The sequence below is a fragment of the Labeo rohita genome, chromosome 22 (assembly GCF_022985175.1).
Source record: "Labeo rohita strain BAU-BD-2019 chromosome 22, IGBB_LRoh.1.0, whole genome shotgun sequence".
NCBI classification, from domain to species: domain Eukaryota; kingdom Metazoa; phylum Chordata; class Actinopteri; order Cypriniformes; family Cyprinidae; genus Labeo; species Labeo rohita.
The window spans coordinates 10,313,868-10,330,764 of NC_066890.1; the positions used below are offsets into that span (position 1 = coordinate 10,313,868).

The 16,897-nt window shown below is 38.1% G+C and overlaps 1 protein-coding gene across 1 annotated transcript; it reads left to right on the forward strand.

The window, feature by feature from the left end:
- The first annotated feature begins 1,499 nt into the window (after positions 1 to 1,499).
- On the forward strand, positions 1,500 to 16,106 carry mccc1 (methylcrotonyl-CoA carboxylase subunit). Its single transcript, XM_051095170.1, has 19 exons — positions 1,500 to 1,789; positions 2,265 to 2,308; positions 2,401 to 2,534; positions 2,632 to 2,727; positions 2,802 to 2,923; positions 5,761 to 5,908; positions 5,991 to 6,112; positions 6,193 to 6,304; positions 6,407 to 6,488; positions 8,602 to 8,729; positions 8,921 to 9,104; positions 9,196 to 9,305; positions 11,758 to 11,974; positions 12,116 to 12,202; positions 14,355 to 14,404; positions 14,550 to 14,687; positions 14,773 to 14,880; positions 14,956 to 15,027; positions 15,106 to 16,106. The coding sequence occupies exons 1-19, from the start codon at positions 1,734 to 1,736 to the stop codon at positions 15,226 to 15,228; spliced, it is 2,133 nt and encodes a 710-aa protein (XP_050951127.1). The 5' UTR covers positions 1,500 to 1,733; the 3' UTR covers positions 15,229 to 16,106.
- Positions 16,107 to 16,897: the final 791 nt, after the last annotated feature.

Here is a 16,897-nt window from a genome sequence, read left to right on the forward strand (position 1 = left end):
CGGTAACAGGATTGACATTGCATGATGGCCCCCCTCAGTCAAGCCTCATAAATCAACCAAAATAAAACCTTATAGAGGAGTGAGAGAAACATGCTTGTGTTTTAAGTGTTGGAATCCAGGGTGAGAGATGATAGAAGTGATGTCACTTAAATGTACATTATTTTACAAGGGTTTTTTGATTGTAACAGGGCTGACATGAAATCAGGGGACAGCAATAAAACAATTTATATTTTATAGAAAAAATGCATACTTATGCCAAAAACATTGCTTAAAAATGATACTACATTTAGAACAATATGCATATGTAATTTTTATATCATTTTGCCTTCATTTTGCAAGTTAAAAGCCCTGCTGTAAAAAGAAAAATCATACTGACATAGTAAAAAGCCGATGTTGCATCATGATTACGAAGCTCCAAACATAAATTACAGAATGTTTGGAAAATTAGCCTTGTTGCCTTGTTGAAATGGGAAAGTTAAGCCTAAAATTAGAGAACTGACTATTGAAGGTTTGATATTTCTGTGACCTTTTACAGTTGTGCGGTTTCATATTTTGGAGGGTCATAATTGCTTTACTGTTGCTTAAAATAATTTAAAATATAGTTTACATTACATTTTAAATTGCATTTTAAATCTAGACATTGTGGAGGATGGATTTTCCAGCTGTAGATCATATTTCATATTCTAGTCAAGGTATTCTTCTCAAATCAGTAAACATTAATGTCCCATTTTAACAACATGTTTACTTTGTTTTTTTTGGCTTTTTCATAGGTAAGACTTTAAGGTTTGTGTCTATACTGAAAAACAAACAAACAAAAAACAAATGTTACCCCATTATTTTTTAACAAAAAAGTACATACCCAAATTTCTGTGAGATTTTACCATCCCATGAGGCCAGAGGAGAGGAGTTGAAGCGATGCAACTGATATATAACATGAAAGGACAACATTCATATTACATTACATATATTTATACTATACAAAACATACTTCTAATGGTCGCTGAGTAATTACTTATTTAAAAGTAGCACTCAGAGATCCAAACTGAATCACTTACTCAGAGATAATACGATTTTAGACGGAACCTTATTATTTCTGGCGGGACGGATTTCGCGGGAAATTTAATTCACACGTCATTGGCTCACGAGTGTCACGTCATATTCGTAAACAGAGAAAAGTACAGTTTGTTGTCACAACAAACTAAAATAAAAGATTCAAATGGACAAATTACTGGTTGTGAAAACAAAGAGCAACAACAAAACATTACTTATTCGTCCATCCGTTCAGATAAGATGTCCATTTAAATCTGTTGTAAATATTTTTAAATATTAGTTTTTTAAAAGTCCTAATAAAATAAAATGAAATCTTTGTGAAACCCTTTATTTGAAGGCGCTGGCTTGTTTATTATCTTTATGGACTTCATATCCCACAATTCCTTCACACATACGTCAGCCCCCGCCTCCAAGCTCCCGTTTCTGATTGGCTGCTGTAAGTACGGTAAGTCGATGAGGACAAATCTAACGCGTCTGCGTTTCCCAGCGGCTACACGTAGCATCACTAATATTATCGTTTTAATGCTATTTTACACAGAATTATTAAGCTGAGTATAAATATTTGGAAAGATTCTATCAGGTTTATAAGAATGAAGCTGTGAAGCACATGAAGTATATGAAATTAACGCGCAGTTTTAGAGCAGAGTCGTGTAGTTGCACTGATATATGCTAACAGAGTGAACATGGCTGCAGTGTTTCTGAAATCTCAAATCAACAGAACTATATACAAACATCTGCTGTAAGTTACATGATACTTTATGATATAATGTAAGGAAAAATATAGGTGTTCAGCGCATTTGTCTGTGTAAATCAGAACAGTTTGCACTAATATCAGTCGATCTGTCATAGATATGACATTCAAAACTTTACTTAAACTATCACATTTCTGTTTTAACCGAATGCGTTTGTAGTTATGAGTTTAGTTGCACTTGTATCTTTCTGAATGCTGACTTGCAGTCATGTCTTGTTGCATTAACGTTGTTATTGTTAATGACTATGACTATTGTGCAAGGTTATTGCACATGAGCTCAGCATTTATTATAGTGCACATTTATTTATGCATGTGTGCAGTGTTTGACTGTGTTATTTAGCATCTATCAGTTATTAATATGCATGGTTTTGCATTAAATGGAGAGGTCACCTCTGCTAATGAATTGCCCTTGACAGTGACTCCATTCAGACTGTTTACTAAACACATGCTCTCTTGATGGCAGGACACTGATCTGGACCAAAGGATCCATCAGACATGCATCTGTGGGTAAGATCTGTCATTAGTTCATGCTTATTTCTTTGGGTTGTTATTATTATGATTTATAATGATGCTTACAGGTGTTGTTTGTTTATGTACAGGCCGGATTGAGAAAGTTCTCATTGCTAACAGAGGAGAGATAGCATGCCGGGTGATGCGGACGGCTAAGAAGATGGGTGTCCGCTCGGTTGCGGTGTACAGCGATGCAGACAGACATTCCATGCATGTGGCCATGGTGAGAAATAAATAGACACCGATAACTAGAACAACTAGATGCATTCTCATTTAAGATAATAACACTGTGAGATGTGACGTTGTGTCTGTAATACCAGGCGGATGAGGCGTATCACATCGGGCCGGCAGCATCTCAGCAGAGTTACCTGCGCATGGACAAGATCCTGGATGTCGCCAAGAAATCCTCTGCACAGGTTAAGATGATTTAAAACTGAATAAGTGGTCAGATTTCTTTCTTGATTAAATCTGATTAAAATGTTTTGGTCAGGCGGTCCATCCCGGATATGGATTCTTGTCAGAAAATACAGAGTTTGCTGAGCTGTGCAAACAAGAAGGCATCATCTTCATCGGTCCGCCATCATCAGCCATTCGGGACATGGGAATCAAAAGGTACAGTAATTTTGTCAGTAGAAACTGCGTAACAATACCATGGAAAAACCCTACCACACTTGTGAAAAAGAAGTGTGATTAACAGTATTTTGATGTGCACTTGTGTACTTTAAATGTTAAATGTGTATTTAATAAAACTGTACTTGCAGATAATAAAATATACAAATAAATAACTAAATAGGGGCAATTTAAGTGTACTTAAAGAGATTTAATATAGACTGCATCAGTTTTTAAAACCATCAGCTAAATTTGCATGTGCATCTTGAAAAGCGAATGTTTTCGAAAGTTAAATTTATGAAATGGTAACATCTTTATCAAAGTGAAATAGCAAATATATTTAAATACATATATTTAATATAACTCCAAAATATATTTAAATACATTTAAGTGCATATGTTTCAACAGAAATTATATTAAAATAATTTTTAGTGTACCATAAATAATTCAGCAGTACTTTAACTATATTTCAGAAGCAATGTAAGTAATTATGAAATTACATGCACTACCATTTAAAAGTTTGGGATCAGTAAGGTTTTTAATGTTTTTAAGTAAGTTTCTTATGTTAATCAAAGCTCAGGTTATTTGATCAAAAATACAGAAATATTATTGCAATTTAAAATAAGAGTTTTCTATTGTAATATACTTTAAAGTATAATTAATTCCTGTGATGCAAAGCTGAATTTTCAGCATCATTACTCCAGTGTTCAGTGTCACATGATACTTTAGAAATCATTTATTATCAATGTTGAAAACAATTGTGCTGCTTAATATTTTTACGGAACCTGTGATACTTTTTTCAGGATTTTTTGATGAATAAAAAGTTAAAAAGAACAGCAAGAAAGAAAGAAAGCAAACATTTACTGAGCCCAAACTTTGAACGGGAGTGTATATTGTTACAAAATATTTCTATTTTAAATAAATGCCATTCTTTTTATCATTTTAATCATCAAAAAATCCTACAAAAAAAAGTATCACAGCACAACTGTTTTCAACACTGATAATAAATCAGCATATCAGATTGATTTCTGAAGGATCATGTGACACTGAAGACTGGAACAATGATGCTAAAAATTCAGCGTGGCATGACAGAAATAAATTATTTTTTAAAGTATATTAAAATAGAAAACCACTATTTTAAATTGCAATAATATTTCACAATATTGCTGTTTTTTCTGTATTTTTTAACCAAATAAACGCAGCCTCGATGAGCAAAAAATCCCACACTTTTGAACGGCAGTGTATAAAGATCTACTTAAGTTCTGCTTTAGTGGTCTAAAAAACACTAAAATTAACCTAATTGCATTTAATATTAATAACACATTTTAATTTGATTGTAATTATCGGAAAACCTTACATTTAGTTCATACTTAAAGGTACAGTTCACCCAAGAATGAAAATCCTGTCATTATTTACTCATCCTCAAGTTGTTTCATAACTGTGTGAGTTTCTTTATTCTGTTGAACACAAAAGAAGATGATTTGAAAAATGTTGGTAACCGAACATTTTCTAGCCATTGACGTCCATAGTGATTTTTCCATAGTATGGAGGTCAGTGGGAACCAGAAACTGTTTGGTTACCAACATTCTTTAAAATTTCTTCTTTTATGTTCGACAGAATAAAGAATTCACCAGAATTCATACAGGTTTGGAACAACTTGAGGGCAAATAAATGTCAGAAATGTCATTTTTGGGTCAACAATTCTTTTCAGTATGTTATTTTTAGGTGTATTACTTCCATAATAAGTAGGATACAACAGGGCTAAAGGCACACCCTAAGAAAAAACCATATGCTTTTCAAGTGTATGACTGCAGAAAAATATATACATTTGTACTGAACGTTTATGGTGCAACAGATTTTGTGCAAAAATAAATCATACAAGTTGTTTATTTTGTTTAAAAATCTTATAAATGTATGAGGTGGCAAGGGAGGCCTTTTAAAATACTATATTTTTTTTTAATAACGTCTAAGTTAATACTTGTTCAAATATCAATTTAGCAAAGTTGGTAGTATTTTCTGCTTATTTTGATAAAATAATTGTTGTTCAGTAAATATACTGTCATTAAACTATGTTAATATAAAACAAATATTTTAAAATGCATAAACTCATTTTAAAATGTAAATATTCCGTAAAGATCCCATAGTAATTTAATATAGATTTACAGTAGAAACGACAAATGATATTTTATAATATGATATGATTTAATATCATGTTTTAAATATGATGGTTTCATTCTAAACATGGTGAGTCGGACATCCAACATAATATATGATATTTACCATCTGAATCTAACAATGTCACATCAACAAATGGAAAAGTCAGTCTTATATTAATTATCATGTTAATTATTGTGCCTTTTAGCCCCAACAGCAGGGGCGCTTTTTACCCCAAAAACCATACTTTTACATATTCTTTCATTGTTTAAATAACTGTTGTTTTAAAATTATTAAGAAGACCTTTGTCTTAAGATATATTGAATAATTGTAGCGATTCTCATTTGCTACTTAAATCTACGACATTTTTAAACACATCAAAAATAAGATCAAGTAAACACAGAATCGTCTTTGCGATCATGTCAAGCATCAGCCAAATTTGCACGTGCATCTTGAAAAGCGAATGTTTTGAAAAGTGCTACGCCATCTAGTGGTTTAGAGGAAAATAATATCTCAGGTGTCTTCAGCCCTGTTATACTCTACTATTTGAAAGTGTTTTCACAAGAATACAAAGCAGTGCTTAAGTATCTGTATAGTCTTTCAGGCAAAGCTTTGTCTAGCCAACACTGAACTTAATTTCCCTTTTCAAGTTTCTACGTAAAAATCCATCTTTGTTTTCATTTCAGCACATCTAAACACATTATGTCAGCTGCTGGCGTGCCTATCATTGAGGGTTACCATGGAGAGGACCAATCCGATGCGAAACTTCAAAGCGAGGCCGCAAGGATTGGTTACCCTGTGATGATCAAAGCAGTTCGTGGTGGCGGCGGAAAGGTTGGTTGTGTTTCCACTGACCCAGTCTATAATAATACACATGCTTGAAATCACAAGGCTGTATTTGCATGGCCTCATGCAGGGAATGCGAATCGCGCACTCAGAAGCAGAGTTTCACGAGCAGCTGGAATCGGCTCGCAGAGAAGCACGAAAGTCGTTCAACGACGACGTCATGCTGATAGAGAAGTTTGTCGAGAACCCCAGGTCTGGTTGGTTGATCACGATCAGTACACACACTGTTTGATATATATGTGATGTGATATATGAGTGTGGTGTTCAATTAGACACGTTGAGGTGCAGGTGTTTGGAGACCAGTACGGCGATGCCGTGTATCTGTTCGAAAGAGATTGTAGTGTACAAAGGCGACACCAGAAGATCATCGAGGAAGCTCCAGGGGTAAATATGACACCGCTTTAGTCCTTTAGCATCTTTTTCAACTTCTTTATGACTTTATGAGCTTGCGTTAATGAAACTGACCTGATTTGTGTGTGATTACAGCCAGGCATCAGTCCTGAGGTCAGGAGGAAACTCGGAGAGGCCGCGGTACGAGCAGCTAAAGCAGTCAACTATGTAGGCGCAGGTGATGATAATGACATCTGACATCAGCAAAGACACATTAACTTAATTGAAAGCTTAATATTATCACAAAAGATATACACTACCAAGATATACACTCTCATGCTCTTCAAGACTGCATTCATTTGATCAAAAATACAGAAAAAAAATAATACTGTAAAATGTTATTACAATATAAAATTATGATTTTTATTTTAATTTTAATCATGCTTGAAACATGCCAACGCCATTCTAATTATGTTAAAATCATGCTAGCAACATGTTAATAATTTGCTAATAACATGCTAATCATGCTAGCAACTTGCTAATTATGTTAGAAACATGTTACCAAGTGGCTAATCATGCTAGAAACATGTTAGCAACTTGCTAATCACATTAGAAACATGCTAACAACATGCTACTCATGTTAAAAACATGCTAGAAACATGCTAGTAACTTGTTAATCATGCTAACAACATGCCAATCATATTATAAACATGGTAACAACATGATAATCAAGTTATAAACATGCTAGTAACTGGCTAATCGTGCTAGTAACATGTTAACAACATGCTAATCATACTAGAAACAGACTAGCAAGATGCTAGTAACTTGCTAATCATGCTTGAAACATGCTAATGAAAAAATGCTAATCATGCTAGCAACATGCTAGTAACTGGCTAATCATGCTTGAAACATGCAAACGCCATGCTAATTATGTTAAAATCATGCTAGCAACATGCTAATAACTTGTTAATAACATGCTAATCATGCTAGCAACTTGTTAGCAACTTGGTAATCATGCTACAAACATGTTAACAACTTGCTAATTATGTTAGAAACATGTTACCAAGTGGCTAATCATGCTAGAAACATGTTAGCAACATGCTAACAACTTGTTAATTATATTAGAAACATGTTTACAACCTGCTAATCATGCTAGAAACATGCTTGCAACTTGCTAATCATTTTAAAAACATTCTAACTATCTGTTAATCATGCTAGAAACATGTTAGCAACTTGCTAATCATGTTAGAAACATGTTAGCAACATGTTAGCAACATGCTAACAACTGGCTAATTATGTTAGAAACGTTTACAACCTGCTAATCATGCTAGAAACTTGTTAATCATGTTAGAAACATGCTAGCAACATATTAACAACTTGTTAATTATGCTAAAACATGCTAACAACTTGCTAATCATGTTATCAACATGATAGTAACATGCTAATCATGCTAGAAACATGTTAACAACTTGCTTATCACGTTAGAAACATGTTAGCAACATGCCCACCACTTGTTAATTATATTAGAAACATGTTTACAACCTGCTAATCATGCTAGAAACATGCTAGCAACTTGCTAATCATGTTAAAAACATTCTAACTACCTGTTAATCATGTTAGAAACATGTTAGCAACATGCTAACAACTGGCTAATTATGTTAGAAACGTTTACAACCTGCTAATCATGCTAGAAACTTGTTAATCATGTTTGAAACATGCTAGCAACATATTAACAACTTGTTAATTATGCTAAAACATGCTAACAACTTGCTAATCATGTTATCAACATGATAGTAACATGCTAATCATGCTAGAAACAGACTAGCAACATGCTAACAACTTGCTAATCATGTTAAAAATGTGCTAGCAACTTGCTAATGTTAATGTTGCTAATGTTAGAATCATACTAACATGTTAATTATGTATCTATTTGTCTATCTGACAGACTGCATTCAAACTTTAACCTTTTAAAACTACTTTAAAGTTCAAACTATTTCAGACTGAAGAGCATCCAAACTTAAAACTTTTTAAAACTTTCTGGTCCGGCTTTCTCTAGCCAACCTAAAGTTTGTCTTGACGAACTTTTTTATCTAGTTCTAATAATAAATCAGCATATTGGAATTCTGACTGGAGTAACAGCTGATGAAAATTCAGCTTTGCATCAAAGGAGTTAATTATATTTTGAAGTATATTAAAATAAAAAACATTGTTTTATATTGTAATAACATTTTGCAGTATTACTGTTTTTACTGTATTTTTGATCAAATAAATGCAGCCTTGGCAAGCAGAAGGTACTTCTTATAAAATATATATATATAAAAAAATATAACTTTAAATATAACTTACAACAGGTACTGTGGAGTTCATCATGGATGCGCAGCACAATTTCTACTTCATGGAGATGAACACACGTCTGCAGGTGGAGCATCCCGTCTCAGAGATGATCACGGGAACAGACCTGGTGGAGTGGCAACTGCGTGTAAGATCGAGCTCATAGACTTTACTCATTTAGTGCTGCCCTTCAGAAACTACTGAAAATATTCATATGTATTTTAAGTAATACAGTGACTATTGCAGATTCGTCCACAAGGGGTCACAATGACACTTTTCTTTACACTTAATCGTGTTTTTTTCTGATTTGTAATCAGACATGGTGTTTTTGTTCATCAGGTAGCAGCGGGGGAGAGGTTGCCCCTCTCTCAGGAGCAGGTTGTGCTGCAAGGTCATTCTTTTGAAGCCAGAATATATGCTGAAGACCCCAATAACAACTTCCTTCCTGGAGCGGGGCCACTGCTACACCTGTCCACGCCACAGGGGGATCAGTGCACACGCATAGAGACGGGGGTTCGAGAAGGTACTTTACATTTAATGATTATTTATTTCTTTATGAATTATTTATTTATTGCTGGTTGCTAACAGCTGTTTGTCTGTTGATCATATTTAAGGTGATGAAGTGTCTGCTCATTATGACCCCATGATTGCTAAACTTGTGGTTTGGGGAGAAGATCGCTCAGCCGCTCTTAAAAGACTCAGATACTGCCTTCGACAATACAATGTAAGCACACACTCTCATCCACATGATCATATGGTACCGTCACATTCAATAAATTTTGTTGGCAAAGGTCCATTGTCCATTATCAGTACCATAGATTGTTAAAAAAAAAAAAAAAGATGGATGATACGTCTCCACCTCCTTCTACTATAGAAAAATGAGGCCAAAACATCCCAGTATCTCCGGTGTCATTTTACGCCAAAGACGTAATTTGGAGCCCAAGTTTGTGCAGTAGTGATTCGTTTAGAGCCAGAGTTTGTGCAGAAGTGATTAATTTAAAGCTCGAGTCTCTGCAGCAGTGATTTGTTTGGAGCTCAAGTCTGCGCAGTGGTGATTCATTTGAAGCCAGAGTCTGTGCATAAATGATTTGTTTAGAGTCAGAGTTTGCACAGTAGTGATTCGAATAGAGCATGAGTCTGCGCAGGAGCGATTCTGCAAAGTAGTGATTTGTCTGAAGCCTGAGTCTGTGCAGTAGTGATTCGTTTGGAGCCTGATTCTGCGCAGTAATGATTCTTTTGGAGCCAGGAGCTGCACATTAGTGATTTGTTTGGAGGCTGAGGCTGCGTAGGAGTGATTCATTTAGTGCCCAAGTATGTGCAGTGATTCGTCTGTAGCCCGAGTCTGTGCAGAAGTGACTTATTTAGAGTCAGAGTTTGCACAGTAGCGATTCGTCTGGAGCCTGAGTCTGCGCAGGAGTGATTCGTCTGGAGCCCGAGTATGCGCAGGAGTGATTCGCCTGGAGCCCGAGTCTGCGCAGGAGTGAGTTGGCCGGAGTCTGAGTCTGCGCAGGAGTGATTCGCCTGGAGCCCGAGTCTGCGCAGGAGTGATTTGTCTGGAGTCAGAGCATACACAGGAGTGATTCGTCTGGAGCCCGAGTCTGCGCAGGAGTGATTAGTCTGGAGTGCGAGTCTGCGCAGGAGTGATTCGTCTGGAGTGCGAGTCTGCGCAGGAGTGATTCGTCTGGAGTCAGAGTCTGCGCAGGAGTGATTTGTCTGGAGCCTGAGTCTGCGCAGGAGTGATTCGTCTGGAGCCCGAGTCTGCGCAGGAGTGATTTGTCTGGAGTCAGAGCATACGCAGGAGTGATTCGTCTGGAGCCTGAATCTGCGCAGGAGTGATTCGCCTGGAGCCCGAGTCTGCGCAGGAGTGATTTGTCTGGAGTCAGAGCATACGCAGGAGTGATTTGTCTGGAGCCTGAGTCTGCGCAGGAGTGATTCGCCTGGAGCCCGAGTCTGCGCAGGAGTGATTTGTCTGGAGTCAGAGCATACGCAGGAGTGATTCGTCTGGAGCCCGAGTCTGCGCAGGAGTGATTCGTCTGGAGTGCGAGTCTGCGCAGGAGTGATTCGTCTGGAGTGCGAGTCTGCGCAGGAGTGATTCGTCTGGAGTCAGAGTCTGCGCAGGAGTGATTTGTCTGGAGCCTGAGTCTGCGCAGGAGTGAGTTGGCCGGAGTCTGAGTCTGCGCAGGAGTGATTCGCCTGGGAGTGATTCGCTGGGAGCCCGAGTCCCGAGTCTGCGCAGGAGTGATTTGTCTGGAGTCAGAGCATACGCAGGAGTGATTCGTCTGGAGCCCGAGTCTGCGCAGGAGTGATTCGTCTGGAGTGCGAGTCTGCGCAGGAGTGATTCGTCTGGAGTCCGAGTCTGCGCAGGAGTGATCTGAGTCTGCGCAGGAGTGATTTGTCTGGAGCCTGAGTCTGCGCAGGAGTGATTCGTCTGGAGTGCGAGTCTGCGCAGGAGTGATTCGCCTGGAGCCCGAGTCTGCGCAGGAGTGATTTGTCTGGAGTCCGAGCATGCGCAGGAGTGATTCGTCTGGAGCCCGAGTCTGCGCAGGAGTGATTCGTCTGGAGTGCGAGTCTGCGCAGGAGTGATTCGCCTGGAGCCCGAGTCTGCGCAGGAGTGATTCGTCTGGAGCCCGAGTCTGCGCAGGAGTGATTTGTCTGGAGCCCGAGTATGCGCAGGAGTGATTCGTTTGGAGCCCGAGTCTGCGCAGGAGTGATTCGTTTGGAGCCCGAGTCTGCGCAGGAGTGATTCGTCTGGAGCGCGAGTCTGCGCAGGAGTGATTCGTCTGGAGCCCGAGTATGCGCAGGAGTGATTCGTCTGGAGCCCGAGTCTGCGCAGGAGTGATTCGTTTGGAGCCCGAGTCTGCGCAGGAGTGATTCGTCTGGAGTGCGAGTCTGGGCAGGAGTGATTCGTCTGGAGCCCGAGTATGCGCAGGAGTGATTCGTTTGGAGCCCGAGTCTGCGCAGGAGTGATTCGTTTGGAGCCCGAGTCTGCGCAGGAGTGATTCGTCTGGAGCCCGAGTCTGCGCAGGAGTGATTCGTCTGGAGTGCGAGTCTGCGCAGGAGTGATTCGTCTGGAGCCCGAGTCTGGGCAGGAGTGATTTGTCTGGAGTCCGAGTCTGCGCAGGAGTGATTCGTCTGGAGCATTCTTAATATCATCATTATGTATGTGTCTTCCACAGATCGTGGGTCTCAACACTAACATCGACTTTTTACTGAGTCTATCGGGGCATCCGGAGTTTGAGGCAGGAAACGTCCACACCAGTTTCATCCCACAACACTATGATCAGCTCTTCCCAGCAGCCCAGAAGCCGTCCGGAGAGGTGCTCTGTCAGGCCGCCCTGGGTCTGCTGCTCCGTGAGAAACAGCATACAGAGACATACAGAAACCAAACCAGCGGTGAGAATACAACTATCACTTGTAGTTTTTTTAGATCATGAGATCTGCTGGGTTTCGGTGTGTGTTGATGGTGTTGATGGTACAGTCTGTGTTGTGGCACGTGAGGCTTGTTTGAGATGTTAACCTAAGCTTCTGTTGCAGACATGTTCTCTCCGTTTGCCTCCAGTAACGGGAGACGACTCAATGTCCTGCACTGCAGGAACCTGACACTGCAGCTCGGGGACGACAGTAAGTGTTCATGCTCTGATAAACACACATACACACACACCGTCTGGAGCGATGACTGATACACTCCTGTCAACAAGCTTTGACTATGAATGATTGCTTTGGGAGAACAGCCACACTTGACAAACATTTTCAATATCAAATCTGTTCTGGACTCCACAATTTCAAATATTGTTATATACATTATACAATTATTATTTGCATTTTCCATTCTGCGTGAATAATTAGTTTTTTTTTTTCTTTTCTTAACTTTATAAAATTGCTTTTGCATATTTAAGATTTATTCAGTGCTTCAGGTTTCAGATAAATGACACATTTTGTTCAGGTCAAGGGTCAAGCTCTTGCAAATGAATCATGATTAAGTATCTGCAGTCACAGTAATAATAGCTTTGATCAGATTCTTGACTAATAGTTCCAGAGGGTCGATTTACATGAATATTATTATGAATGCATGAATGATCAGTGAGCTTATTAATGGACGGCTCACCTGATTCTTCTACATGTCAGAAGTATCAGATCATTCTCTTCAAATAGAAACGTCTGCATTATAAATGAGCACTGAAGAGATGCCATTGATCATACAATGGAGGATTTCAGCATAACAAGCCTTATATAGAATCTGCACAGCATCTGCAAGAAAGCACAGCTTGTTTTAGCACCATTGTGGTGTGATGGTTTCTGACAATGTTATTATTAGGTTTGCTTGAGAAAACCTACTGATCTGCTACTTAAGCTTGTTATTATTCTTCTTAGCCAAATTTCTGAACACTTCTCCTCCTCCCAGAATCCCTTGAGACTAAATCAAGACTTCCTGTCTATGTACTATTTCTAATCAATTCAAACTTCCATTCTAATATTTCTAATCTATGTATCTATCTAGATAAGCCTAGCAACTAGAATCATGCTAACAACATGCTATTAACATGCTAACCATGCTAGAATCATGCTAGTAACATGCTAATGTTAGAAACCTGTTAGTATCATGCTAATCATGTTAGAAACATGTTAATAACTTGCTAATCATGCCAGCAAAATGGTATTAACATGTTAATCATGTTAGTCATGCTAGAAACATGCTAGCGACATGTTAACTTGCTAATCATGCTAGCAACATGCTATTAACATGCTAATCATGTTAGAATCATGCTAGTAATTTAATCATGCTTAAAACATGCTAGTAACTTGCTAATCATGCTAGTAACATGTTAGCACCTGTTAATCATGCTAGCAACATGCTTATAGTCGAATCATGCTAACACCTGCTAATCATGCTAGAAACATGTTAGCAAATTCCTAATCATACTAAACCATGCTAGAAAAATGCTAGCAACTTGTTAATCAGGCTAAAACATGCTAGCAACATGCTAACAACTTGTTAATCATGTTAAAAACATGCTAAAAACCTGCTAATACTGCTAGAAACATGTTGGAAACCTGTTACCACCTGTTAATCATGCTAGAAACATGCTAGCAACCTGCTAATCATGCTAGAAACATGCTAGCAATCTGCTACTCATGCTAGAAACATGTTAGCAACTTACGAATCATGGTAGAAATATGCTAGCAACTTGCTAATCATACTAAAATCATGCTAGAAATGTTAACACTTGTTAATCATGCTAGAAACATGCAAGCACCTGCTAATCATGTTAGAAACATGCTAGCAATCTGCTACTCTTGCTAGAAACATGTTAGCAACTTACGAATCATGGTAGAAATATTCTAGCAACTTGCTAATCATACTAAAATCATGCTAGAAACATGTTAACACTTGTTAATCATGTTAGAAACATGTTAGCAACATGCTAACATCTTGCTAATCAGGCTAAAAACATGCTAGAAACATGTTAGCAACCTGTTAATCATGCTAGAAACATGTTAGCAACTTGCTAATTATGCTAGCAACATACTAAACATGTTAAAAACATGTTAGTAATTGAGACTATTGCCTTCAAAACATTCAAACTTTAACCTTTTAAAATTATTTTAAACTTCAAACTATTTGAAAACTATCAAACTTAAACTTTTTTTTTTCTTAACTTTTTTTTACTCTTTAAACTTTTTCAAACTTTTTGGTGCAGCTTTCTCAAGCCAAGTTAAAGTTTGTCTTGACCAACTTTTTTATCTAGTTTAATAAATAAACTTTGTTTTGCAGAAGTGGCGTTATCTATTACTTACAATCCAGATGGGACCTACAGTATGGAGGTAAATTGTCTTTTAGACTGTAAACTCATACGTTTTGTCAAATCAAAAGTATAACAGGGTTGTTTGACAGATTTCACAGTCTTGAGTTACGTGTATGTACTAAACATGAATTTTCACACATCTTGGGATCATTTGTGCTTGTTAGACTGGAGGTCAGGTGTTTCATGTATCAGGAGAGCTGCAGAAGGAGGGGGACGTGACCTTCCTATGCTGCTCTGTCAATGGAGTCCTGTCCCGACCCAAACTAGTCATTCTGGATAACACTGTACACATCTTTTCTATGGTGGGTTTCTCTTACCATTTGAATTACTTTTTAGCTTTGATGTCAAGACTATTGATCTTTGTGTTTCGTTTTGGTTCTCGTTTAGGAGGGAAGTGCTCAGGTGGATGTACCTGTGCCCAAGTTCCTGGCTGGTGTTAGTGGCTCCAGTGCACAGGGTGGTGCTATTGCACCCATGACAGGCACTATTGAAAAGGTATTTACGACATTTGGTTGCACCCCAGTATCTGGTTTCATCTAAATTGGTAATTAACTTGCCTTTGCTTTGCAGGTTCTAGTCAAGGCTGGAGACACGGTCCAGAAAGGAGATCCCTTAATGGTGATGATTGCCATGAAAATGGAGGTGAGGCTCCGTCACTTTCTCATTCAATGCATTTATTGTCCATATTGCACCTGACCGGGTCTTTCTCCTTCTGGGCAGCATACCATCCGAGCACCTAAAGCAGGAGTCATCAAGAAGGTGTTCTTCAAGGAGGGCTCACAAGCTAACCGCCATGCAGCTTTGGTAGAGATGGAGGAAGAGGAAGGAGCTGGGGAAGAGTGAACCTATGGATGATTTAATAAACAATCTTGAAGCACTACAAATTAGTTTGGATCTTTTGAGATTTAACAAGTAAACTAGAAGCTTTCTTGAGAAGACAGACGTCTGGTCACCTTTAACTTAGTGTGGAATTCATTGCCCAAAATCTTGGTGTCCTGGTTCTTTTGTACCATGATAATCATGGATGAACATCAACGGTTGGATTACTGTGAAATGACTTGCCATCTCCATACAAGCATACAAGTATATGTATTTCAAGAAGACAAAAACTCATGTTGTTGCCTGTCCCATACTTGTAAAAGATAAAAGAAAACTCCTGTGAAGCATTGCTTAACATAGTAATGTTATTTGTGGTGAATAAGGTGCCTTGATGTTAGTTTGACTACTGAAAGCAACCTTTAGAATCTGTAAAATTTGTAACCTCAATCATTAAAGTTTTTTTTCTATGCAACAATTGTAAAAAATCTGCATTAATTCGGTTTTATTCATAAACCCCACCAGCTGGTTACAACTTCAGTATTTAGTTTGACAGTTCCCAACCATGATCAGATGCACCTTCTTGTTCTTGCTGGGCCGCATGCTTGGAAGAGGCTTGCACCTCACCTGGTGTGGCCTCCTACCTTGTGGACAGCTGGACATATCGCTCTCAGCAACTTTAGTTTTCCCAAGGTCACCTTCCACTCTAGTCCCAGAAGTTTTGACTGTCTAAACCCCTAAAACAATTTCAAGGTTTCTAGTTGTAAATGGGACAGTCCACTTCCAACTGACAGAAGGAGCTCCGGGAAGTGGTTTGGTGGATTTTTTATATAAATGACAGTTCATAGTTAGGATGCCTTTTTTGATGTATTACAACACATCTACTGTACTTGGCAATTACACTCATTTTACTGCCCTTGAAATATCACTATCCAAAGCCCATTAAATAAACTGCATAGAGATGAGTCACCCCCTTTTTTAGTGTAAATTCAATGCTTTCCTTATCTAACACAATAATGCTTTAGTCAGAAGTTACAAGTTAATGATACGTCTGAAGAGACTTTGAAATCATAGAAAAGTCAGTACTTGGATATTGTTCTGCCTTTTACTTAATTTGATGATTTAAACAGAATGCAGAACTGAAGAGACATTCATAAGACGATTAGTTGAAACATTTCAAAATGCGCTTGCGCTGTTTTGCATTTCGACTTTAATTTGAAAAAGATTTCCTAAAAACAGTGTTGAAACAACGTCTCATCTCATTCTCATGAAACCAATATCGTGTATTGTCTCATTTCATGAGCTAGGATTATCTTCACACCCCTAGGTTGTTTTTTCATATGTGTTCACAAACCCAAGTTAACACTTTGCTCTTTGCTTTTAACTTCATGGATCAAAAAGTCTGCTGGTATGAGATGGTTTGGTGTTCAATGATGGTGTTGATGGTACACTTTCTGTTTTGGCACGTGAAGCTTGTTTGAGATGTTAACCTAAGCTTCCTGTTGCAGACATGTTCTCTTCGTTTACCTCCGGTAACAGGAGACGATTCAATGTCCTGCACTGCAGGAACCTGACACTGCAGCTTGGGGACAATGGTAAGTGTTCATGCTCTGATAAACACACACATATCAATGTATATGCAAAATGTAGTTATTTTAGAAGTATTTTAGTAACATTAATGACATTATAGTTTTGA